Here is a 25067-nt window from a genome sequence, read left to right as displayed (position 1 = left end):
AGTTTGATATTCTGCATGAAGCTAGTGTCCATTTTATGTCTTGCACTTAGTCTGTTCTGCACCTCTCAGTGCGTCAGTAATTCTGTTTTTCCTTCCCATAGTCTCTGTTTCAAGATGTTTAATTAAAGTGGCCCCTTAAAATATGTTTCCTTAAATTTAGATTTTAAGATTACTGCAGAACATGACAACAGGACTTAATCTTATTGACTCATGTCACTAACAATCTTTCCATTCAGACGTTTTTGGTGTTTGAACCCAAAACCCTCCAATCAGCAGGTTTACTGCTACTGATAATCCATCCAACTGACAGGCGTGCAGTGTTGGGCAGTAGCGTCACAACAAGTAGCAACGTCACTTATTTAATATATCCCAGTAGCCTGGTGGTAACGTCACTATTTTCAGAGTCAAATAGCTTTACAGAAGTGCTTCCCTCGTCGACGTCAGTCACATCACTTATCCTGTCATTTGCATGCTGACTAAAAGTTCATTTTACTACTTTAAGACGTCTCCAATGTCGTTTCCCTGAATTTGGCAGTACATCCAACCAGCCTTGCAGGTGAGCTTCCTGCGAGCAGGATGTACTGCATTCAGTAAACATTCAGTTTATGAGCAACAGCTCTGGTGGACATTCCTGCAGTCAGCATGCCAATGGTGCGCTCCCTCAAAACTTGCAACATCTGAGGCATCATGTTGTGTGTTCAAACTGCACAATTTAGTGTGACCCTTTATTGTGATGAGCCCAAGGCACTCCTGTGTAGAAATGATCCTGTTTAATCAGCATCTTGATATGCTACTGTCAGGTGGATGGATCATCTTGGAAAAGGAGTAGTGCTCACAAACATGACCAAAATTTGAGAGAAATGTATCAAATGAGTGCATGAAAAAAGTCTTCGATCTTTAATTTAATCCTGTAAAAATGGGAGAAAAAACAAAAGTGTTGGTTTTAAATTTTTGTTCAGAAAAATACTTATTAATCTTCTGGCAATCAACAAATTGATCAACAGACTAATTACTGCAGCTCTAGATCTTATTTTAATTTACAGAATAGAATCACTGATAAATAAAATACCTTAATTGTCATAATATCATAAAAAACAACGGTCTTATCCTGAATTATAAACCATTTGACAAACAAAGTGAAATCTGATTATCACAGGACCTTATAAAGTTTTTATGCTCCAATGTCACCTCCACAGATATCTGTCCATTAGCTGTTTGGGGGTGAAAATGGACCCGATGTGAGAGACCTCCAGCCTGCAGTGGCAGTGACAGTCCTCTCAGACGCTCTGCATTGTTGATGTTCTCCGACCCTTCCCGGGGGAGGAAACAGCAGCGTTCCAAACTGACTTAGAGTGTCTTTGTTGTTGTAGTATCACGTTGTACCAGCCTGCATGTGTCAGCGAGCAACGAGTCACCCTGCAGGCAGCCATCAACGGCAGCTAATGCAGTCTCTTCTCCTCTGTTTCACCTGAGGAAAGCACATCAGGAGGTCAAAGGGACACTCTGTCTCTCTGGGCTTCATTCTTCTGAAAGTGGATTTATTAATTCATACCGTTGACGCTGGCGTCCAGTGTCTGTATCGACGAGGTTGTCTCTGTTGCTCTTGTCAGCGTCACAAGTATCAAAGCAAAAAAGAAAATTGCAAATCATGGCTCACCCTCGCTGCGTAGTCATCGTGCTGTGAAACCGGACGCGTCTGTGGGCAGATCTGCTGAAGTGTTAGAAGTCCTCCTGACTGCTGCACCAGCATGTTTATTTGAACAGTGACGGACATCATTGTTCTCCATCCATCAACAAAATCCTTCAATTATCTCTCCTCACGTCTCGCTCCATGCAGCGGTCAGCTGAGTAAAATCATTGTTTTCTATCTCACATCAGTGATGGTAACTGCAGTCAGTCTGCAGGGGGGAAACATACGACTGTCAGTGTGTTGCTATGGTAACATCAACAGAGGGAGCCACATCCTCTCGTTTGCTCCAGTGATGCTCTCTGAATGTTTGTGTGATATTAATGAAGTGAATACATCTTCACTTTATAGACCACTCTAACAGTCAGTCTGCAGGGTTCAGGAGGCTCATGTTTTCGTTTTTTAACAAGTAATATTTTACTGCGGCAGTTATGTTACCTCTGTCCCTCTGCTTCTGAACTATTGTGGCACTCCTCTCATTGTCTGCTACTCATATGCATAAGCCAATGCAAATTTATTTATGACTGTAACATATACAGAAGCAATTCAAAGTGGCTCATAGTTTGCAAAGAAGAATTTAAACAGGATAAGATGAAAATAATGTAGAAAGTAACTACAACATTAAAGCAATACAATAAGTGAATGAATAATAAAAAGAAAATCCAACATAAGGCGATTTAAACAGCTTTACAGGCGTAATCACAAGATGTTATAGAAACACAAAGCAGTATAAAAGTAATCTTAATATGAGGTAGAAGGTTAAATAATAAACTGAAACTGAGCAGAAGATTTAATTAGAGTAAAACAACAATGTGAGGTTTGGGAGATGCTCAATGAGACAGGTTATTCCCTTCTCTGTGGAGTTTGCATGTTCTCCCCGTGTCAGCGTGGGTTTTCCTCCCACAGTCCAAAGACATGCAGGTTAATTGGTGACTCTAAATTGTCCATAGGTGTGAATGTGAGTGTGAATGGTTGTCTGTCTCTATGTGTCAGCCCTGTGACAGTCTGGTGACCTGTCCAGGGTGTACCCCACCTCCTGCCCAATGTTGGCTGGATAAGTGGTTACAGAAAATTAATGAACGAATGTTCTTGAAGATTCGTACAGAGAAAGTTATATCAGAAATATAGTTTAGTCCGGACTCTGAAAGTGATTAGTAGGTAAGGATTTCCAAATCTGACATTCAGATCTGCCTCAGCTGTTCTTTCATTTGGTCATTTGGTCTTGTCTCAACCAAGACCAAATGACCAAGAGCAGATTGTATCGAGACTGAGACCAAGACCCTGAGGGGTTAAGACTGAGTCAAGTCTAACTGTGCATTCCCACCAAAAGCTTCATGAGCGTCATAAGCGGCCGGCAGCCATTCATTTTCAATGCACGCTGGTGACGAAGTGCGTCAGGGGCATCGGCTGCAGCGAGCAGCGCGATGCCAGTGACCAGAGCGTCAAGTAGAAGTTGAGAGAAGCTGAACTTTATGCAAATGAGCAGCGCTGGCGCCGAAGCAGCAGCCAATTGCAGACCGGGATTCGCATATGGAGGTCTGGGCTCTCCCGGAGCTGTCAGCCGGTGACATTCCCCGTGGAGTTGCCGGGTTTGCAGGACTCTGTGGACCCAGACGGCCCGATGGCTTAGGACCCTGCATTTCCTCAGCAAATACGCCGATGCAATACAAAGGAGGCTTCCGAAAGAGCGATCCATGAGCTCCCGCATATTTATTACCAATTACATTTCTCAGTGGTCCTACGTGCCAGCAGGAGGGTAAAATCAGAGTTATAAAAGACTCATAAAGGCTATATGTGTTTATAAGCGTTATTTTAATTGCGTAATGAAAGTCATGAATAATACATAGTGAAGACATAAATGATAGTATATTTGTTCATCCTTGTAAAGTGCCCAGCCGGTCAGCCTAGATGGACACATCTGCAGCGCCCGGCCCCGCCCCTTTTGCCACTGCAAGCGCCTGCTGGAGCTGGCAGTGTGAGCGATGTCAGGCGACTATGAAGCTTTTGGTGGGAATGCACAGTTAGACCAGACCAGTGCGAGTCCACAGAAAACATATGAGTAATCCACTACAACTAACTCTTTTATCGTCATACTGTATGTGTGCATGTATATGTTTACCCTGGGAAATTAATCAAAAAATAATCAAAAGGAATCACAGAGGTGAACTTCGTGTGTGGGAATATTCCTTTGGTTTCTATGAGACAAACACTAAGGACCTGAAATCAGCTTTTTGCACAGGCAATTTAGCGATAACCCCCCAATTGTTGTCTTGAAATAAAATCCAGAGTACTTTTTGTCTCAGACCGAGACAAGACCAAGTAAAAATGTATAAAAAATAAAATAAAATAAGAAACAGAGACTTTCAGAGAATAGTCTTGAGACTAAGACTGATCTTGAGTACAACAACACTGCATGTTAAAATACCAAACTAAGAAACAGCATACCTGCTACAGTAAACATCAGCATGTTAGCATTTAGCTCAAAGCACCAATGTGCCNGGCTTAGGACCCTGCATTTCCTCAGCAAATACGCCGATGCAATATAAAGGAGGCTTCCGAAAGAGCGATCCATGAGCTCCCGCATATTTATTACCAATTACATTTGATCATTGACATTTGATTAACATCAGCATGTTAGCATTTAGCTCAAAGCACCAATGACATCAGCATGTTAGCATTTAGCTCAAAGCACCAATGTGCCTTAATGCAGCCGCACAGAGCTGCTGGCATGGCTGCAGACTCTTCTGAGACTTAAAATGCAGCCACCAGACTCAGTCTCAAGTCTGGCGGCTGCGTTTTGAACATGTTGTAGGTCTGCAGTAAAAGTTTTTTATGGGTAGACCTGAGAGAAGACAGTAACAGTGCAATAGAACCAGAACTTGCTCAAGATGAATGTAAGGATCTGCTCTGTGGTTAGCCTTATATTTATTCTATGTAAACCACTGCTGGAATATATGAAATGCAATATTTTTTTTGTTCACAAAGAGCCACCAGAACTGACGTGTAAAAGTTTCATGATCTGAATTTAGAGAGGAGAGAGAATCTCCTGACATTTGTTCATATGAAATGTCACAGATGGCTATTTGCTCGATAAGAAGAAAATGTGGGCGAATTTGAAACGATTTAATTCAGCTCATGTTTTTTCATCACTGTTCTAATGTTAATGCCATTAAGTTCCATGAAGAATAAGAAAGCATAAAATACAATCATGAGCTGAGAGCAGATAATTCAGCTGTGATTATCATCTGTAATATAACAGCTACTTATTGAGTGTTTCTGCCTCTGACTCACAGATGGTCTAGACTCTAAGTACTGTGCTGATTACCTTCTAGATTTAGAAGCTGAGCGTTTTCCTCAATGTATGAAATCACTTTTTGTATCCATTTCATTTAAACTCTTACGCATCTTAACTGCTGATAATCCTATGATTTCAGCCCTTTATACATCACAGTACCTGAGACAATCATTTACAGTTTTTCCATGGAAAACATATGTTGACAGCCCAGATCCTAAAAAGATGGCGAAGCACTGCAAACTCAGGGGATGCACTGAAGATCCCGGTGGATAGTGGAGTCGCTGAGATCCTCCTATTATTAGACCTGTCTAATATTAGATCCTGCATCTGTGCTGAAACAAAGGGGAATTAAAAGCTTAACATCACCCCTGAGTGGAATTAAGTGCTGAGGCATAATTACGATGAATATGCAAAAGGATGTATGGAAATGTGCTCAACAATGTGCTGCGTTTTGTGATATTGTCTTTGTTTTTGTGTGCGGATTTCCATGCATTAGTGTTTTGCAGTGGCTGCAGTGAAAATATTCGACTCCTTTTCAACCAGGACCAAATTTCAAAGTGGCTTAAGTTTCTGTAAATGGCCAGAAAAGCATGAAATCAGGTTTAATACCTAATATCAATGGTAATGATTGTGTTGTGCTCATGGCTGTAATTTTAAACTTCACCCAACAGACATCGGTGACCTATTTCCTAATCCAACTTTTGTTCTTGCGTTGATGCACAAGTGGGTTGCCTGTCCCTATACAGTGATTGGCCCACATACGATGCAGTATGCAGTATAGTAAATCTCCCCGACTCAATAAGCTTTGGACGTCGTCCAGCAGGATGTCTTCAGGCCAGACGGCAGAGGGTCAACTCGTTTACCCCGTCCGACCTTTAGGCCTCGATGGAGTTGAATCTTAAAGGGACAGTTTACAACAAAATCAAAGATATATGTTTTTCCTTTTACCTGTGGTGCTACTTATCAGTCTAGAGCAGTGGTTCCCAACTGGTCCAGACACGGGGTCCAGATTTCTTTCATTTGGCCATGTCGTCGAGCTAGTGTGCTGTCTTTGTTAAGTAGCTGTCCTTTAGTCACTCGCTCTACAGCAGGATATGGCACTTCAAAATAAAAGCTCTGTACCAGAAATTTACTGTACCTCAAAATAAAGTGTGTTTTTTAAAAACTTGACACATTTGCCGAATGTTGCAGTCGCAAAGGGTTGGAGATATCGGCCATAGAGATGTCTGCCTTCTCTTGAAGATAATAAAACTAGATGGCACTCAACTTGTGGTTCTCAAAGCTAAAAAAAATACATTTGAAAAACTCAACAGCAATGTCTCTTTCCAGAAATCATGACGCAGTTACTGGTGATGATCCACAGACCTTGTTGTGAGCAGTTTAATGTAGCAACTGTTTTATTTCTACCGAACTACACCCACCAACCGTATCATCGCACAGAGAGAAGCATGCATCCACTGCTAGCTCACTTAGTACACATAAGTGCTTTATTCATGAAAGATGCCAACATGATGTTTTTAATCTTCTCCTTCAGGACAAAGAACTCTCCACCACAGAAGTGATGTCCTAGAGACTGTGGTGCTCGTCAACCCTTCAGAAGACACCATTGTATCAGAGGTAATATCAATATGTTCTGAGGAACAGGACCCTGTCACGTGGTCACGTGTACTCTGACATATCAATGGTGTGGGACATATTTAATGTTACCCTCGAGTACATCTCTGACTGACACGTTTACTTGTCAAACCTTTCAATACCACTGCGAATAAAAGTGATTGACTGATTGAGTTTTGTGACATATATATATATATATATATATATATATGTATAGATATACATATATATATATATATATATATATATATACGTATATATATCTGTATATATGTATACATATATAAAATAGTTATTATAATATATTAAAAAATAACAATGATAGAAAATAACACAAATAAAGAAAGGTGTTTTTTTTTTAATACATTAAAACGTGAAATTAACATTTTTGGTAAAGTGTTTAAAACATTTAACAGTTGAGAAATAAAGTTGTCAGTGCTCTCTTGTGGATGAAGTATTTAATAGAGACACTGTTTCTAAATGACCTCAAAACAAACTTTTGGTATTTCTGTACTAAGGCTGCAATTAATGATCATTGTCGACTAATCTGTAGATTATTGTCTTAAGTAATCAATTAGAAGTATGGTCTATAACATTTTAGAACATGGTCAAAAGTGGTGAACAGTGTTTCCCAAAGCCAAAAATGACGTCCTGTAATGTCTTGTTTTGTCCGCAGCCCAAAGATATTCAGTTTACTGTCACAGAGAGTCACAGAAAATATTCACATTAAAGAGCTGGAATCAGAGAACTTTGACTTTTTTCTTTTCCTAAACTTTACTCAAGACGATTAATCAGCTACCAAATTAGTTCAATTCAATTCAACTTTATTTATAAAGCCCAGTATCACAAATCACACTTCAGAGGGCTTCAGAGGGCTTTACAGCATTCGACATCACTCTGTCCTTGGCCCCTCGGATAAGGAAAAATCCCTTAAACGGGTAAAAAACAAAGTCGGTGATTAATTTAATAGTTTCCAACTAATTGATTAATTATTGCAGCTTTATTCTGTACTGCAGTATGTTATACTTCTCAGTGACATAAACACCAATACTAGTATATCTATATCTGAGGAATATAAATATGTTCTATACAACTTTGGTTTTTACAAAGTATATTCCAGAATAAAATACAGTCTAAAACAGGCAAAATTGTGATTCAAATCAGGTCTTAGATACCCAGTAAATCACCTGCTTTGCATTTGTTGAGGATCTACAACAACAAAAAACTGATGACATTTGTATCACTTAGATTTTTGCCAAATCTTGTTAACCTTGACACAATTTAAGTGCATCTTCCTTCGTCAGTGACACAGGCATTTCTCTTTCTATTGGTTTGTAAGTTGTTATAGGGAAAGAGGATGGTGGGTATGAGAGTATTTGTGTCTCTGTCGTATATCCTCTTCTGTGTGTCTGCAAGAGCATCATTCAAGTGTTTGAGTCTTGTCATGTTAACATTCTCTTTACTTGAGGCATTACTTGCACATGTTTGAGCCTTGCACCCAGGCAGCCGCTGGTTAAATATTCATTGCTTATTTTCATTCTTTTTGTGCTTTTCCACAGTATCAGGTGTCACATGTACAGTGTGTGATTTATTTATGTCAAGCCTCAGCTTTGAGGTATTCGTCCTATGTGCTCAGGGTGGCCAATTAGGGCGAATAGTAGTGTAGCTTCATCATATATGCTGTTATAATGTTGTGCCCTATATAAATGGGCATCGCTCCTTAATGTGTGCTTGTAGGCCTTAAGTGTTGGAACAGTGTTGGAAATGTCGCATATGTGTTTTTTCAGCTCAGAAGCTGCTTCAAATGGTGACACCATATTTATATGGGCCCAATCATTAGCAATAACTTGGGCTCTAGTTCTTTTTTCCAAAACCTTGCTCTGAGGAATATAACTTTGTTTTTTACAACTTTGCAAGAATAAAGTAGTCTACAACAGGCACAAATTATGATTTAAATCAGGTCTTAGATACCCAGTTTATCACTTGATTCCCAGTTGTTTAGGATATACAACAATGAAGATACTGATGACATTTGTAGATTTGTCTGTTTTTTGTTGTTGTTTTTTTGCAGATAATTCGTTGCCAGGTCTTGTTATCCTTGACACAATTTAAGTGCATCTTCTTTCATCAGTGACACAAGCATTTCTCTTCCAATCTTGGCAATGTTATCTCTCCTTTAACTGCCCTCTGTCTCTCTGTATGTGTGTGTGTGTCCTAGATCCAGTCTCTAGTCACAGACTCAGCAGGACACAAGCTTCTGGTCTTGAGTGGTCAGAGCTCAGATCACGGCGGCCTTCTTCTTCAAACTGGGGTTTTCACCTATCAGACCTTTTCACGAGTCTTTACTGATCCTGGGGTGAGTCCAATCTACTGTCCTCTAACACTTATCAAGATGAAAAAGTATGCTGCACATTAATAAATACATTTCAGTGCTTTAAAATAGTTTATTATGAAAGTAAGGGACATGTTTTAGCACATTTTAGCAGTGCATTTGTTAACCTAATTTGGCCACAAACACACAAAGAACTCACTGCAGACACATAGATAATACACAAAGGATGAGAGTATTCAGGCACTAACTTGCTCACCTTCAAGTAATAATAAATAATTAATAAAATATTTAACACATTCCCCTTGACGAAAAGCATACTTGACTAATATATATGTATTTTTCAGCATGTTTTCACAACACAAGTCCACCACATTTCTGAATTGATCACTGACTGATGTTTGTGGGTTTCTCCCTCCTGCAGGTCAGTGAATTACTGGGCACAACAGCCCCCAAGCAGCAGGCAACACTTACTGTGTCCTGCCGCGGGGAGGTGGGCTGGAGCTCCCTGGGACAGCAGCAGATCCTGCGGGAGTTCCTGGAATACAAACTAAACCCTGAGTCTGTTCTTCCCAAGATGGAAGGCGTCACAGAGTTCACAGAGTACATCTCTGAGACGGTCGACGTCCCTTCACCCTTTGACCTCCTGGAGCCACCCACATCCGGAGGCTTCCTGAAACTGTCCAAGCCATGTTGCTACATCTTTCCCGGCGGACGAGGAGACTCTGCTCTCTTTGCTGTGAACGGCTTCAACATCTTAGTGGACGGGGGCTCTGAACGAAAATCATGCTTCTGGAAGCTGGTTCGTCACTTGGACCGCATCGACTCGATCCTGCTCACACACATCGGCGCTGACAATCTCCCAGGTATCAATGGGCTGCTTCAGAGGAAGATAGCAGAACAGGAGGAGGAGCAGTCCCAAGGCTCCACCAACTACAGCGACTGGATGAAGAACCTGATCTCTCCTGAACTAGGCGTGGTATTCTTCAATGTGCCAGAGAAGCTCCGTATGCCAGAATCTAATCTTAAAGTGAAGCGCAGCATTGAAGAGGCCTCGCTGACTTTGCAGTACCTTAACAAACTAGGAATCAAACCTGAACCGCTTTTTCGAGTGGTCAGCAACACCATTGAGCCCATTACTCTGTTCCACAAGATGGGTGTGGGCAGGTTAGACATGTATATTCTTAATCCTGTCAAAGACAGTAAAGAAATGCAGTTTTTAATGCAGAAGTGGGCTGGCAACAGCAAGGCCAAAACTGGTATTGTGCTGCCCAACGGGAAAGAAGGAGAAATATCTGTACCCTACCTGACATCAGTTACAGCCTTAGTCGTCTGGCTTCCTGCCAACCCTGCAGAAAAGATCATCAGAGTGCTGTTCCCTGGGAATGCACCACAAAACAAGATCCTAGAGGGGCTGGAAAAATTAAAGCACCTTGACTTCTTGCGCTACCCTGTAGCCACACAAAAGGACATTGCCTCCGGAGCTCCTCCCTCTGTTATAAAACAAACCAAGTTAAAGCAAAGAACAGACAGCAAAGAGAGTCTCAAGTCGTCCCCGAAGACTACTGCAAAGACCTCAAAGAAAGAGACTGAAGGACAAGATGATGTGTCAGCCGCCACAGAGGCAAAGAGTGACTCTGTCAAGGAAAATATCTTGGAGAAAAAAGAGGAGAAAAAGCCCACTAAAACTATAAAATCTAAAAGTGATGTGCCAGAAAAGAAAAAACTCCTGAAGGAAAAATCCTTAAAAAAGCACCCAAAGGAGAGAGTGTCAAAAATGGATGAGAAAAAGGACAAGGAAAAGAAAGAGATCAAGAAAGTAAAGAAGGATGACTCCGTTAAAAAGGATGAAAAGAAAGATGTTAAGTCCAAAGAGGACAAAAAGAAGGACACATCCAAACCAGAGCTGAGAAAAATTACAAAGCCTGACCTGAAACCGCTCACACCAGAAGTCAGAAAGACATTACACAAAGCTAAAGTGTCAAGTAAAGCAAAGACTGGAAAAATCAAAGCAGCAAAGGCTTTACCTGCTGAGCCGAAGCCTGAGGAGCCGAAACCTGAAACTATTCAACCTGAACCAGTAGAGAATGGAGCTGTTGAGGGCACGTCTGTTCCCTCAACCCCAGAAGACCTCACCAAGGATTTTGAAGATATGAAAAAAGCTGAAGTTGTAGCTGTATCAGCAGAGCCTCAAGACAGTAATGAGCTGACAGCACAAAGCCTTACCCAAGAGAAGGAGGAAGCACAAGAAACTACATCTGAAATTCCACCTGGCACACAGTCTCCAGAAAAGGAGGCAGCAGCCCCAGAAGAAGCTGAAGTTGAAGACAAAGACCAGGTGTTGACACAAGAGAGAGAAATGGAAGAGGCTCAAAAGTTTGAGGATGAAGGAGCAGCAACTCAGGATGAGGAGGAGGAAGAGGAGGAAGAAAAGCCCCCTGCTGCCACGAAGAAAACAGAAGAGGAGGAGGAAGAAGATATGGGAATAGGTGAAGAGGTGGATGAATCAAAGGAGGCAAAGGATGATGGGCTTGACAGGAAACACGAGATAGAGGAAATGGAGAAATCTGAAATTCTCGCAGCTAAGGTTGTGGCAAAAGAGGAGCTACAAATGATTCCATCTAAAGCCGAGGAGGAGGAAGAAGAGGAGGAGGCAGTGGAGAAAGCCGAACTGGAGGAAGTGGAAGATTTAGACGTAATAGCAGACGAAGAGATCAAACCCAAAGATGTAGCTGAAGAAGAAATCGTCACGGAAAGCAAAACTACTGAAATCCCGACTGGAGCTGAAGAAGAGGAAGAGGAGGAGGGCTACCTGTCACATGTTGCAGGGGCCACAGCTCCCATAACCTCCGTAGTTCAAGGAGCTGCTGCAGCTGAACCCATCTCCTACATCCAAGATGAGACAATACCTGGCTACTCTGAGACAGAGCAGACCATCTCTGACGAGGAGATTCATGAGGAGGCAGAGGAAAGGATACCACACCTCCAGTACGACGTTGGTACTTATGACATCTCTGTTCCAGATCAGACCGGATCATTTGTAGACATCCACGGCATGAGGGAGATGCAAGCTGCGGCTATGACCGAGAAAACTTTCATCCCAGGTGTGCAGGAGCAGGTGTCAGTTTTCACCAACATCATCACTGCTCCTCTGGCAGAGGAGGAGCATGTCTCTTCTGCAACGTCCATCACAGAGTATGACAAAGTGTCCTCCTTCCCTACTTCTATCGCCGAAGACCAATCTGTGGCATCTGTCGCAGCACCTCCAGCTGAGGAACCACCCAAAAGCCCTGTCACCCTGTCAACACCACCTGACGCCACCCAAGGTAAAGAACAGCCAACCTCTGCAGGAACACTTTCACCACCGTCTTTGGAAGAAGACAAACAATCCAAGTCTCCATCTGATGACCTAACACTTCCTGTTACAGAAGTAAAGACGCCAGCTAAAGCTTCTGAAGCTCAGGATGAGGAGGAAGAAGAAGAGGAAGACCAAACTCCTAATGTTGACATTTCACTTGAAAAACTTCAAGAGGGCTATACTTCATCTCAACTGTTACAGGGTAAAGAGACAGATATTGAAAAGCTTGCTGGCTCAGTGTCTCCAGTTTCTATACAAGACACCAAACCAGTCCACCTCCCTGTCGAAGAAGAAAACATAGATGCTATTGCACCTAAAGATATTTCATCTGTTGTGCCTACTAGACCTTTCGGATCAGACTCAGTAACTTCAGAGAGTGAAGAGCGCTGCTTCAGTCCGGATGATATCACTGTGAAAATGGCCTCCCCTCCACAGTCTGGACCGCCGAGTGCAGCTCACTCTCCTCTTCGTCAGTCACCAGTGGAAGACAAGATGAAGGTCTTCCCCGATTTAGAGCCGCAAAAGCAAGAGGAGCTCCCTGATGTCGTCACAGCTCTTGAAGACAAAACTGCAAAGAAAGACGAACCAGCAATGCAAAAAGATATCGACAAACAGAAAGCAGATCAGCAGGAAGAAGAAATTTCAACATCTTTGGATGAACCATTTGAGAAGGACATAAAAGAGGTTCCAGTGATGAAGGAGACAGAAAAAGAAACTCCATCAGTGCCAAAAGATGAAGGCAAACAAGCAGAAACAATCCCTGATGCTGCTGCGTCTTTAACAGAAGTTCTGCCACCTGCATCAGCGAGGGATTCCCTCGTGTCTTCTGGACAAAAAGATGAAGATATTGACGACAAGCTCAAAGACAAAGAACCTAAAGTGCCTGTTCCAGGTAAATTTCCAGAGAAGGAGAGTCGTTTCCTGGATGATGATGATGATGACAAGAAAGATGACGATGATCACGATGATAAATCTGCAGTTAAAACTGTCCAGGCGGAACAGGAGAAAGGAAAGGACGACACCTCTGATGTCATACAAATCAAGGATGAACAAAAATCTGTCATCCAAGAAGACATTTCTGCTATTACGTCCATCACGGATGAGAAAGCAGAGAAAGAGGCAATAAAGGATGATACCTCTGATATTAAACCCATCAAAGATGAGCAAATTGCAAAAGACGTTCTCACAACTGATAGAGCCATAAAAGATGAACAGAAAGAGCCCGAAAAAGACCATACTCTTGAAGTCAAAACTACTACAGAAGCAGAGAAGGAATTTGTTCCTTCTGAGGCCAAAGATACTAAAGATGAGCAGAAGCAGAAAGATGATGATTTTGACCTTAAAACCAAAGGTGAAGTTAAAGAAACTGACCTTAAAAAGGATGACGTGGCTGATATTGAGATTTCAAAAATGGAGGAGAGAAAAGAGACAGAGAAGGATGCTACGATTGATATTAGCCCTATAAAGACTGAAGAGAAAGAGATTGAAAAAGTACACGCCACAGATATCAAGCAGGACGATATGCACATTACTGAGCCTACTAAAGATGAGAGGGAAGAAGAGGCAGAAACATCTGATATCAAAGTGATCGAAGATAAGAAAGAGGAAAAGGAGATGGAAAAGATAGATGCTTCTGCTACCAAGCCTTTTACAGATGAGCAGAAGGAAAAGGAGAAAGAGATGGCTGACATCACTGTTGCTAAACTCACCAAAGAAGAAGAGGTGATCAGTAAGGATGATACATCTGCTGTTTCCATGAAAGAAGAAAAGGGGCAAGAGATTTGTAAAGATGTTATCTCACCCGTCAGCATCACCACAGTGGAAGAAAAGGACGCACCACTGAGTAAAGATGAAATTCTTGCTGACAAGCCAACCACAGAGCAAGAAAAAGAGAAAGAGGCAAGTAAAGATGATAGTTTGGACACCAAACTTTCCAAGGAACAGGAAAAAGATACAACACCAATCAAGGATGATGCTTACATCAAGCCTACGATAGCAGAAGACAAGAAGGAAGACATAAGTAAAGATGATACTGCTGCTATTAAACTTACCAAGGCAGAGGACAAAGATAAGCTGCCAAGTACTGAAGATACATCTGCTGTTAAACCAACACTTGGAGAAGAAAAGGAACAAAAGGAAAGTAAAGAGGATACTGCTGCTATCAAAATTACCAAAATGGAGGAAGAACATGTAAAAGTATGTAAAGATGAAGATTTCTCTGCTGCATCAACCAAGGCAGAGGCAAAAGAGACACCTAAGGATGCTGTCAAACCAGTCACAGAGGAAGAAAAGGGGCAAGATATAAGCAAAGATATCACATCTACCATCAAACCTGCCAAGACGGAGGAACAGGATGTAATGAGGAGCGAAGATATTTCGGCTGTCAAAACATCCAAAGACGAATCTGTTGCTAAACCCACCACAGAAGACGAAAAGGAGAAAGAAACCAGTAAAGATGTTTGTGCTGACAAATCAACGATAGAAGAAGTAAAGGAGAAAGAAACCAGCAAAGATATTTCTGCTGACAAATCAGCGATGGAAGAAGTAAAGGAGAAAGAAGAGAAAGAAACCACCAAAGATATTTCTGCTGACAAATCAACGATAGAAGAAGTAAAGGAGAAAGATGAGAAAGAAACCAGCAAAGATATTTGTGCTGAGAAATCAACGATAGAAGAAGTAAAGGAGAAAGAAACCAGCAAAGATATTTCTGCTGACAAATCAACGATAGAAGAAGTAAAGGAGAAAGAAGAGAAAGAAACCAGCAAAGATATTTGTGCCGACAAATCAACGATAGAAGAAGTAAAAGAGAAAGAAGAGAAAGAAACCAGCAAAGATATTTCTGCTGACAAATCAACGATAGAAGAAGTAAAGGAGAAAGAAACCAGCAAAGATATTTCTGCTGACAAATCAACGATAGAAGAGGTAAAGGAGAAAGAAGAGAAAGAAACCAGCAAAGATATTTGTGCCGGAGAAAGAAGAGAAAGAAACCAGCAAAGATATTTGTGCCGACAAATCAACGATAGAAGAAGTAAAGGAGAAAGAAGAGAAAGAAACCAGCAAAGATATTTCTGCTGACAAATCAATGATAGAACAAGAAAAGGAGAAAGACACCAGTAAAGATACCTCTGCTGACAAATCAGTGATAGAAGAAGAAAAGGAGAAAGCAGTGGATAAGGAGGAAACCTCCACTGAGAAATCATCCAAGGAGGAAGATGTTTCAGATCAGGATCATGGTGTTGTTATCAAACCCATTAAGGAAGAAAAAGATACAGTAGTAATTAAGGATGACATTTCTGCCAAGCAGGAGGAAAGCAAAGACATTCCTGGTGTAAAACCCCCTGCAGATGAGGAGAAGAAGGTAGAGTTGAAAGATGTTACATCTGATGTAAAACTCACCAAGGAAGAGGTGAAAGAAATCCCAAAGGCTGAAATTTCTGAAAAAGAAATTACAGTCAAAGAGGAAGAAAGGGAAAAAGAGAAAGAAAAAAGTTCTGATTTTGTGTCTGTCAAGGAGCAGAAAGATGATACTTCTGTCAAAACTATTAAAGATGACAAAGAGGTGGAAAAAAGTGACATAATTGACAAACAGATAAAAATGCAGGAGGCTAAAGAGCAGGAGGAGGCCGATGTCTCTGCTGACAAACCAATTTTGGAAGAAATAAAGGATAAAGAAACTGAAAAAGACGACACAAAAAAAGAAAAAGAAACAGATTCCACTGTTGAGCAACCCAAGGACACAAAAGAGCAAGAGCCAGCTAAAGTTGAAACCATCGAGGTCAAAGTCAAACAGGACACTTGTGAAGCTGAATCCATCAAACAGGAGGCAGAGAAGGAGATACACTCTCCATCATTTACCGCCAAAGATGAGAAAAAAGGGAAAGATGATTATCCTTTTGAGCCTGAATCTAAGAAGGAAGATAAAAAAGATATAGATCTCCCCATGTCTCAGACCTTGGACGAGGAGAAAACTAAAAAGGATGATATTTGTGGTGTTGGTGATAAGCATATACATGAAGAAACCTCTGATAAGCTCACTGGAACTCAGAAAGAGAAGGAAACTTCTGGCGCTACATCAGTTGAAAAGCAGCAAGACATTTCTGTAACTACTTCAAGTGAAGACCTGAAACCAGTGAAAGATGACATTTGTGTGTCTCCCGGCCACATCCAGGAGGAGAAAAAGGAGCAAGACAAAGAAGCAAAAGTCATTAGTAGTCAAGAAGAGAAGATGGAGAAAGAGAAAGATGATGCACATGTTGCTGAACTGAGCAAAGAGAAGAAAATGGAAAAGGAGCAGGAAAAAGAATACACCTACGACACTGATGACACCAAAGATGAAAAGACAAAACCACAAGAGGATGAAAAGATGATGAAAGAAAAGGATGTTGGAGACAAGAAGATAGATGACATTACTGAGAAAGACTCCGATGCAGACCACACCAAAGAGGAGAAATGGGAGAGAGAAGAGTTACAGGAGAAAGACCTGGACAAAACCAGTAAACAGCCCACACAGACACTATCAGGAGATGCAGCGATGGCATCCAAGTCAGATTACAAACCCGCATTTGTGGTTCAGTCCTCCGATGAAGACAGAGGAGATGAAGAGGAGGAGGACATTTGTATGGGAGGAGCAGGCTCAAGACCTTTGTCCGTGGAGCCAAGAAAATCCGAACATGACATCTCGTCTGCAGGCCTGCCCTCATCCCCAAAACCACCGGCAAGTGACCAAACTAAACCGCCAATATCAGAGCAGAGTACAGTGATCATACCAACACTTACAATGCAGGAGCCCTCTATTGATGAAGACGTCAAAGACTTTGACAAAGAAGAATCCAGACTTTCACCTGAAGTCAGTAAAGATGTCATGAAAACAGAAACCACAGCTGCGCCACTTGCCAAGCCAGAGCCCTCTTTTGATATTGTCACATCAAAGGAGGAGACTACCACTATTCCAAAACAAGAAACAGCCTCTGATGTCACAGCAGCTAAAGCTGAACCAGTCTCAGATTCAGCTGAGAAAAAGCCTGTGTTGTCAACGGTATCAAGCACTGACAGTCAACCCAGGAGCTCTACACTCTCAAGCACTGAGAGTCAGTCCAGTGTGGAGGAAATGCCCCAACAAGAGAAACAGATACCAACAAGCTCAGTGGTGAGTGCTGCAGAGAAAACAAAGCTGGAGGAGAAGCCAGGAAAGGAAGCAGAGAGGGAGATGGAAGGAGAACGAGAGGTGGCTTCTCCAGGATTATCACAGCCTTGTTCATATTTTATGTTGGATTCTGAAGACGCCAGCCAAACTGAAGTTGTAAAATCAGACACTACAAAAATGACCTCAGAGAAGGAAACGGCTAGTGGAAGCCTCGGAGATGAACAGCAAACCTTTTGTGCGTCCAAGTACGATCCGTATGAAAAGCCCATTCCAAAAGATCATGACTTGGACTCTCGGGAAGAAAGCGAGGTTTCTCTAGGTTTCGATCACGCCTCTGATATTGCAATTGATGATAACAGAAGAACAAGCCAGACAGAGGCTGGAGGAGCAATGTTCCTCCTGGATGATCAGTACAAAGAAGAGCCTCTGTCCTTCAGCAGAGTGGACTACAGCCCGGTGTCCCTCACAGAGAGTGAGAGAAGTAGCCACCAAAGTCAAAGTGCCTCGCCTAAATATGAAGACAGAGAGAAAGGCCAAGAGGAAGAGAGTGAAAGAGAAGAAAGACCAGATACACCTTATGTTGACAAGAGCTTTTCATCTGCAGACATGCAAGATAACAAAATGTCCCAGGTTGCTGAGTCTTATTCTTTCAGTCCCAAAGAGGACAAACCTGAGAAATCCGAGAAAGAGAAAGAGGACATGATGGAAGGTGCTGCAGCAGCAGCTTTTCAACCAGGAGCAACAGGAGTAAGTGATACAGTTTCCAGCAGTGCTGCTGTTCAATCAGCCGGCGTATCATCGAGACAAGAAACACCCTCTCCCTCATGGAGCCAATCAGATCTTGGTACCCAGGTTTCAGCTACTCCCACGGCTTTTGCAGAATTCACAGAAAAGAGAACAACTGAAAAAGAGAAAGAAAAATCTGAGTCACTCAAAGACAAAATTGATTCCTCTGATCATGACAGAGAGGGATCTCCATCTGGTCGGCATTCACCTGCAGAAAAAGACATTTTACCTCAACAAGCATCACCTTTGGAGAAAGAAGAAACTTCAAGTGATTCAAGGCCTGCATCTGCTGCCACATTTTCAGGACACGAAATAGACGATAATGTTTTGGCATCTGACAATAGTCAAATTAGCAGCTCTGCCTCTTGTAAATCCATGTTAGACCTTCCAGATGGAAAAGAGAGCCTGATAGACAAAAGGTTACTTGTAGAGGGGGAAGATTTCAACGTTGATGATGATGAAGACGACGATGAGGACGAGGAGGAGGAAGAAGAGGAAGAGTTAAGTGATGTAGATATGGAAAAGGGTGCCAGAGAACAATCTGAAAAAGAAATGTGTAGACGTAGCTCTGGGGATAGTGCCACATTAGCAGAGGCAGAGGACTCAAATAAAAAGTCTCAGTTGCCTGAATCAAGTTTCCTTAAAGAGGAAACAATCGGTAGAGCAACACCTGATGATGCCTCGGCTTCAGACAAGCAGGACTTGAGTAAAAAACCACCATCTCCAGAAGCAAAACCACCATCCCCAGAAGCAAAACCACCATCCCCAGAAACAAAACCACCATCCCCAGAAACAAAACCACCATCTCCAGAAACAAAACCACCATCTCCAGAAACAGAACCACTCAAAGAAGATACAGCCACATCCAAACTTCCTGAGACAAAGAGTGAAGATGTAGGTAAAACAACTCCGCCCCCAGACTCAAGCGCTCAAAGAATGGATGAAAAGAGTTTCACTACATTAGATGCTCCGAAACTTCCTGAAACAAAGGAAGCAGAGGACACAGACAAGAAGCATCTATCTCCTGAACCAACCACAAAGAGAAGGTTGTCTTCAGCCGGGGATTTTCCACCTCATGAAGACCTGCCGTCAAAAAAAGGAGGTGATGACAAGGGGTCTCTATCTCCAAGCTTTTTGACAAAGGAAACGTGTCAACCAACATCCACAAGCAGCGTGACGGGCAGCTTTTTGCCATCTGAACATTCAGAATCCGTGTCCAAGACTACATCTAGTCCCTCCCCTCCTCTAAGCAGTAGCTATGCCGACATCGGACAGAGTAGATCTGAAGGTTATTCCGAGCATTTCTACAGTGAGGAGAGTCAAGTAGGATTGAAGGACGATAAGAAAGAAACCTCTGTGCTCTCAGATGCCTCCGGGCTGTCCAAGCGAGGCGATGATAAATATTACAGCCAAAGAGACACCCAAGAAGTAAGTCTAGATGAGAGGCAGACCCTAGATATCACCACAAAACATGAAACTGCCTCATCACCTTGCACATACACCACCTTAACATACTCTTCTTCAACATACTCCTCCACATCATATAGTTACTCGTCCTCATCGTCAACATCTGCTCCTTTGAGCCAAAAGTTTGAAGAAAAAGCCCAAACTTTCACAACGCCACCAAGCTCTACAGTACCTCTAGCCAAAGAGGAGTCGTCGTTTACAACAGAGTCTACAAGCTCCTGCTTTGGAGGGTTTCAGAGAGATGAGTACATGGAGGTGACGGCGAAACCTGTAACAAAGGTGACCTTACCCAGCCAGTTTGATGAGACCAAACCATCCTCTTCAGTGTTGTCTACCACTGCCAAACAAACTGAGGATCGAAGCAGTTCTGCAAAGCCTGAAATGGCAACAAAGTCAAGCACTGATAGTTTTCATATGCTAGAAACTAAGATTACAACATCTTCTGCAGCGCCATCTTCACAAAGTATCGAACCAGTAAAGGTGTTAGAGAGTTTATCCACATTAGAGGCTCGCTTTGATGTCTCTCCCCTCCAAAGGGCTGACTCCTCTGACAAGGTGTCCCAAGAGTCATCGGAAGATGAAGAGCCTGTTACACTTGAAATGGATGACAGCACTCTACCATGTCGTATTGAATGTCAAAAAATCAAAGTGTCTGAGCAAAAGGAGACTTTTTCATCAATAACTGAGTCATATGTGGTTGAAAGTACCACACAGTCCACAGAGACGAAAACAGTCACCATCACCTCTACTGCTGTTGTGTCTAAACCTGATGTGGTGATGGAAACAACTCAACAGACAGCCTCACTTACTTCACTGAGTGATTGTGGAGCTAGCAAAACCACATGTGCCACAACAGACGTGTCCAAAACAGAGGAGAAAGAGAAAATGGATAAAACAATGGGAGTAAAAGAGGAAAAGACAGATGGAGCTATTTCACCTTTGAAGGAGGATGCAAAGGCTTCAGGAAAAGATGAAAGGACAGAGATGGCTAAAGATAGTGAAGTCAAGCAGAAAGCAGAGGAAAAGAAACAGGAGGAAAAGATGTGTAAAGACAGCACAGAGGAGAAAAAGGCAACAGCTGATCCAAAGATGTGTGAAAAAGCAGAGGATGGTAAGAAAGGAGAGGCAGAAAAAGTGGAGGAGAAAAGCTTTTTGGACAAACCACCAGAGAGATTAGAAACCAGGAGAAGGAGCAGCATATCTGATTGGGAGCTACTACAGAGGCCTGAAGACTGCCCAAGTGCCCCTCCTCCAGGTTATGGGGATGATGATGATGAGGAGGAAGAGGAAGCAATGGAAGCAATGGAATGGATGGCAAGTGTCCACAGTACCTCTCACACAGAAACATCCAGTACAGGAGCCGTGAGGGCTGATCGTCCCTCTGACTTGAACACCGGCGCCACCTCCTCCTCCTCTGCCTCTCATCCAGGCTACTCCTCCTGCGAATACAAACATCGCAAAGGAGAACTTTCTCCGTCGTTCATCAACCCGAGCCCTCATCAGCTCTCCAGCGACGAGGGGGAAGGCGAGGAGGACGCTGGCAGTGACCACTCCCAGGAAGGGGATGAGGACGATCAGGAGCAACACTCTGTGAAAAGGAGGTCGCACAAGCAGAGGCGCCACCACGCTCAGAGTTACCATGGAGACGCTGGACAAGGGCCACAACAGCAGCCCGGCGCCATGTCATCTGGCTTGGCTGTGACGTTAGCTGGAGAGGAAACACCTCCGACATCAGTGAGCGAGTCATTGCCGTCACAGTCTGATTCTGATGTCCCTCCAGAAACCGAGGAGTGTCCGTCTATAACAGCTGAAGGAAATCTGGACTCAGACGAAGACGCTGAACATCTGCCAGTCGACAAATTATCTGGAGCCGGGGGTGGTCACCATCCTCCATCACCAAGGTCAGCTCAAAAGACTCATGACCCCCTACCTACTCCAATGAAGGACCCGCATCCCCACCCTCCACACCCAGATGTGTGCATGGTAGATCCAGAGGCGCTTCCCAATGACCACAGCAGCACAGAGAAACTTCTGAAAAAGGAGCACAAGACCACCAAGGGCCTCAGAAAGGGCAAGCCCAAGTCAGCCTCTCCCGCTCGTAAGGGGGAAGTCAGGAAAAGGTCCTCTACTCCAGTGAAGCAGACTTCTAAAGACTCTGCCTCACCTCGATCAGCTTCCCTCAGGAGGAAGGACCCAGACAGAAGCTCCAGGCTAATCAAGATGTCTGAGACCCAAGGCTCCAGGAGTGAGCTGCTCAACCCAGCGAAGGCCTTGGTCAACGGTGTCAAGAGCAGTTCAGGTGTGTTAACATCTTCACATCCTAAAACATAACATGAATTTACCTTCGAAGTTATTTCTGGGCTGATTAAAACTGACTTAAGACAAAAGCACGAGTTTTAATTTCCTGTGCCAGAAATCATATTTAAGATAAAAATAAAATACTTGACATTGGATCTTTTCAACAATAAAAATAAATTTTGTTGTGGATGTTAAAACCCAACGATACAATTGAATTGCAATTAGCCACATTTATATGCTCATTAAAAAGCAGTTATAATTCAGCATAGTGTTTGTGAATTCTCTTTAATTATATACATGAGATTAAGTTCTTAATGAAAATACAGTTAACTACACTAACATATAGGTGTTATACTTGCATTAGTACCATTGAAGAAAGTTGTACATGTGCTGTTTGATTGACAGCTCATTTTGTACAGGCCTTGTACACTTTCTGTTCGAAAATTTGACAAGTCTAGTTTTAATAACGTCAAGTGTAGACATGCAAAAGATTATGTCATTAAAAACTGTGCAGTAAGGATGTACATTAAACAGAATAACATGACTCAAGGGAAACAGGAGCACATTGAAATGATGGATGTGCAGCACAGACAGTATTCTACAAAAGGTGTAATAATACACTGTGGTCATATTATTTTATAATAATCAATTTGTTTAAATAAATTGGTTAACAAAATGTATTTAGTTCAGCTGAGTTGTTTTTTGCTTCTGCATTTTAAGTAAGTACTATTATTGCCCTCTAATGCTCTCATGTATCTCTGTTCACCTCCAGGTAACAACTCCCAGAAAACTAGCTCGGCCGTCCCCCCTGGACCACCAATCTATGTCGACCTTGCCTATGTGCCCAACCACTGCAGTGCCAAGAATGTGGACCAGGAATTCTTCAAGAGAGTGCGAGCTGCATACTATGTGGTGAGCGGGAACGACCCTGGCAGCGGAGAGCCCAGCCGTGGAGTTCTGGACGCCCTGCTGGAGGGCAAAGCTCAGTGGGGCTCCAATTTACAGGTATTTGTTGTCCTCAATCTGTCTGTGGCTCCAGTTCTCATAATTTGTGCTTTAAAGTGTATGCACAGTAAAGACTACTCTGGGGAATTTATTTTAAAATAAGGTCTATTTTGATGCTTTTTTTTTTATGAAGTCTGGTGACTGGTGACCCCAAATAATCTTAGTATACTGTTAAAAAAAAAAGTCATAATGTAGTATGACAAATAAGCGTAACAGTACTTTTTGGGCAGTAGTATGCCAAAGAAAATCCCAGTATAGTTTGACCAAAAATACATTTTATACAATACTTTCACAAACAAAGAATAGAAAACGTTTTTGTATTGTATGACAAAAATTAATAAATAAATAAATAAATAAATCATAGTAAAGTATGCCATGGTCCGGTTCTGGTTGGCTCCATTTGATGTAGTCAAAAAGTCACAGTATAGTATGACAAAATAGGTCATAGTATAGTACCATTTGTCAGGAAAGTCATAGTATAGTATGACAAAAAAGTGGTAATATAGTATAACAAAAAAGTCATAGTATCATATATTGAAAAAAAAGTCATAACAGTATTATTATTATTAATTAATTTATTTAGAGGACAGTGCACATTAATGAACATTGCTGTAAATGTGCCGGTGTTAGCCAAAGGCTAATTTTCAACTGCAGTCCCCCGGACAAAAAACTCTTATTATAGTATGACGAAAAAAATGTTACTATGTGTAAAAAAATGTCATAGTATAGTATATTGTAAAAATGTGATAAAAATTGTCATAGTATAGTATGTTGTCAAAATTTGATTAAAAATGTCATAGTATAATATGGCATTAAAATGGCATAAAAAAGTTATAGTACAGTATGTTGTCAAAATTTGATTAAAAATGTCATAGTATAGTATGGCGTCAAGATGTCATAATAAATGTCATAGTATAGTATGTCGCCAAAATTTGATAAAAAAATGTCATAGTATATAGTATGTTGTCAAAATTTGATTAAAAATGTCATAGTATAGTGTGTCATCAAAATGTGATTAAAAATGTCATAGTATAACATGGCATTAAAATGTCATAAAAAATGCCATAGTATAGTATGTTGTCAAAATGGCATAAAAGATGTCATAGTATAGTATGGCCTCAAAATGTCATAAAAAATCTCATAGTATAGCATAGTGTTAAAATGTCATAAAAAATGTCGTAGTATAGTATGGCGTCAAAATGGCATAAAATTGTCATAGTATAATATGTTGTCAAAATTTGTTTAAAAATGTCATAGTATAGTATGGTGTCAAAATGTGATAAAAATGGTCATAGTATATTATGTTGTCAAAATTTGATTAAAAATGTCTAGTATAGTATCAACCAATCAATCAATCAATCAATTTTATTTATAAAGCCCAATATCACAAATCACAATTTGCCTCACAGGGCTTTACAGCATACGACATCCCTCTGTCCTTTGGACCCTCACAGCGGAAAAGGAAAAACTCCCCCAAAAAAAACCTTTAACGGGGAAAAAAACGGTAGAAACCTCAGGAAGACCAACTGAGGAGGGATCCCTCTTCCAGGATGGACAGACGAGCAATAGATGTCGTACAGAACAGATCAACATAATACATGGCATTAAATTGTCATAGTATAATATGTTGTCAAAATTTGATTAAAAATGTCATAGTATAGTATGGTGTCAAAATGTGATAAAAATTGTCATAGTATAGTATGTTGTCAAAATTTGATTAAAAATGTCATAGTATAGTATGGCGTCAAAATGGCATAAAAATTGTCATAGTATAGTATGGCCTCAAAATGGCATAAAAATTGTCATAGTATAGTATGTTGTCAAAATTTGATTAAAAATGTCATAGTATAGTATGGTGTCAAAATGGCATAAAAATTGTCATAGTATAGTATGTTGTCAAAATTTGATTAAAAATGTCATAGTATAGTATGGCGTCAAAATGGCATAAAAATTGTCATAGTATAGTATGGCCTCAAAATGGCATAAAAATTGTCATAGTATAGTATGTTGTCAAAATGGCATAAAAATTGTCATAGTATAGTATGGCGTCAAAATGGCATAAAAATTGTCATAGTATAGTATGGC

General features: G+C 41.5%; 1 protein-coding gene across 1 annotated transcript in view; it reads left to right on the top strand.

The window, feature by feature from the left end:
* Positions 1-25067, top strand: part of map1ab (microtubule-associated protein 1Ab) — a 129441-nt gene that overhangs the window by 90819 nt on the left and 13555 nt on the right. The window contains 5 exon segments of the mRNA XM_050072633.1: positions 6517-6599; positions 8815-8952; positions 9350-15250; positions 15252-21978; positions 22750-22982. Coding sequence (XP_049928590.1) covers positions 6517-6599; positions 8815-8952; positions 9350-15250; positions 15252-21978; positions 22750-22982 — 13082 coding nt within the window.

This window comes from Epinephelus moara, chromosome 20 (genome assembly GCF_006386435.1).
Source record: "Epinephelus moara isolate mb chromosome 20, YSFRI_EMoa_1.0, whole genome shotgun sequence".
NCBI lineage: Eukaryota > Metazoa > Chordata > Actinopteri > Perciformes > Serranidae > Epinephelus > Epinephelus moara.
The sequence above is the reverse complement of the archived record's forward strand: the minus strand, read 5'-3'. Positions and strand labels throughout refer to the sequence as shown.